This window comes from Propithecus coquereli, unplaced genomic scaffold (genome assembly GCF_000956105.1).
Source record: "Propithecus coquereli isolate 6110/MARCELLA unplaced genomic scaffold, Pcoq_1.0 Scaffold18, whole genome shotgun sequence".
Lineage (NCBI taxonomy): Eukaryota > Metazoa > Chordata > Mammalia > Primates > Indriidae > Propithecus > Propithecus coquereli.
Genome location: NW_012142745.1, coordinates 9,654,126 through 9,656,315, shown reverse-complemented (window position 1 = coordinate 9,656,315; position 2,190 = coordinate 9,654,126). Strand labels below are relative to the sequence as shown.

The 2,190-nt window shown below is 36.0% G+C and overlaps 1 protein-coding gene across 1 annotated transcript in view; it reads right to left on the bottom strand.

The window, feature by feature from the left end:
- DAW1 (dynein assembly factor with WDR repeat domains 1) overlaps positions 1 to 2,190 on the bottom strand; it is an 89,465-nt gene that overhangs the window by 51,724 nt on the left and 35,551 nt on the right. Inside the window, exon 2 of the mRNA XM_012642474.1 lies at positions 277 to 470. Coding sequence (XP_012497928.1) covers positions 277 to 470 — 194 coding nt within the window. The remainder of the gene's footprint in view (positions 1 to 276; positions 471 to 2,190) is intronic.

Sequence of the window (2,190 nt, the reverse complement as noted above, 5' to 3'; positions counted from 1 at the left end):
TAACTTAAAACAACTTTAATAGGTAATACTAATCCTTTAAATTTACATTACAAAAAGGAGTTAAACTTACCACAAATCTTTATGTAACCTCTCAAGAAATAAATGTTTTGAATGTCAGTCATTCATTTAACAATTATTGTCTTAGCAAATACATGTGAGGCACTGGAATAAATTGCTAATAAACCTCTTTTGTGGAAAAGTATTTTTAGGGAAAGAAAAATATTTTTTAGGGAAAGAGATTAATAAAACTCAATTAGTTCACTGAAATTTTTCCACCTAGTATTTTTAAAACACGTATTACCTTAAAAAGATAGAATTTGTGGTTGCCGTGCTGGCCAAGTTTCTCTTGCAGTCTCTGTATTAAAAGTTTGACTTGCTCTGTCCTTGAAGCTGTGATTAGAGGTTCTGCTTTGTGGATTTCTTCTACTAAAGCATTGACATCGGTACTGAAATTATCCCAAAAAATGTGACTTTCATTTCATGTCAAAAATTGCCTATATGTTTATTACATGAAGAATTGCATTCCTATATGAAGCACAACATTTATAAAATTCAAAAACACCGTCATATTTCCTAAGAGGTGTCTGGGGGAAAAATTCACATTAATGGGTAAACAGCATGGTGGCATGAAAACTACTCTCATTGCTATTTTCTCATACTGTAACTCCAGTGTGTCATCTATGATTCAAGTATTTTTATAGACACAATACTTGCAGATTCTTACACAGAACTAGAAAAAAAATGCATACTTTTTTTTGAGACATTTATTTACTTTCCATATCAACAAACTCATGATTAAGAGTGGCTACATCTTACATCTCCTCAAGAAAACACAACACTATTGAGTCACTGTGGCTTCTTACGGAGAATTTCAAAATGTTAAGAGTGCCTGGATTCCCAGCCCACAAGTCCTTTTGGAAAAGACTTAGGGATCCACACCTTTTAAATATAAAACCTGCATTTTTGCTGAACGTCCAGCTGGAAGTTATTCTCTCATACAGGAGTTTATCTGTACCACCTGTATGATGTTTTATGTTGTACAAGTTGTCTCTCAAACTAGACAACAAGCCCATGAAGCAGACAGGTTATGACTAGTATCTCCACAGCCTCCTATGGAACGTAAACTGGAGCTTTGCATGTTGGAGGTGCACGTACATAATTGCTGACTAAATACATGAATATTTATCAAAGACACTTTCTACATGTTAGCATAGTCACACAAATCAGTAACATGTTCCATTTACAAAATTAACAATTTTGATTTGATCCTAAGCCTCATGTTCCTTGAAAATAGCTTAAACAAGGATTGTTGTAGATGAAATTCAATGACACTATCTGTGCTGCTGTTTCTTCTTTGATTAAAAAAAAAAAAATACCTATTGAGTAAATTTCTCTGTGTCAGGCACCTGGAATAAAACTTGAGCCCTACCAAGATCATCATCCTCTGAGCCATGCCCTGTTCTCCCCCTAAGACAAGTGACCCCCTGAAATGCTGACTCTGTCGAGTGGCAGCAGCTCCAGGATTAAGAGTCCTTCTCAGCAGCCATGCTGCCATTTGGGCTTGTTTTGAAAGTAGAGAGCAGCCCTGTAACCTATAACCTTTGCCAACAGTCTCAGGCCACAAGTCTAAAACACAGTATTTTTGTTCTATCTTTTTTATTTTCACCCATTGAGAATATCTTCACTGTATCTGAATTTGGGCTCCCACAGATATAATCACTACTCTGACTCAGTCTCTTGAAGTGGAGTTTTGCATGAGATTTCCTAAAGGGAATGAACTCTAGGGATTTCCTCTGGGCTCACACCAAGCTTGAGAGATAGAGACTAGGTCGAACATCTCTGCAGCATGACAAGTAAGGAGGAGGAACAGATGCAGTCAGCCTTACAAAATATTTATTTACTTAGAAAATAACAGGCCTAGTAATATTCTTAAAACTCAATGACAAATGCTTCTCAAAAATGTTAAGGTCTTCAAAAATAAGGAAAGTCTGAGAAATGGGGACAGCCAAGAGAAGCTAAGGAAGCATGACAGCTAAATGTCATGTGGGATTCTGGATTCGGAGGGAATTAGGGAAAAACTAAGGAAAACTGAGTAAAGTGTGGACTTTAGCTAATAATTATATATCAATACTGTCTCATCAATCTTGACAAATGTACCATACTAATCTGAGATGTTAATAACAGGGGAAA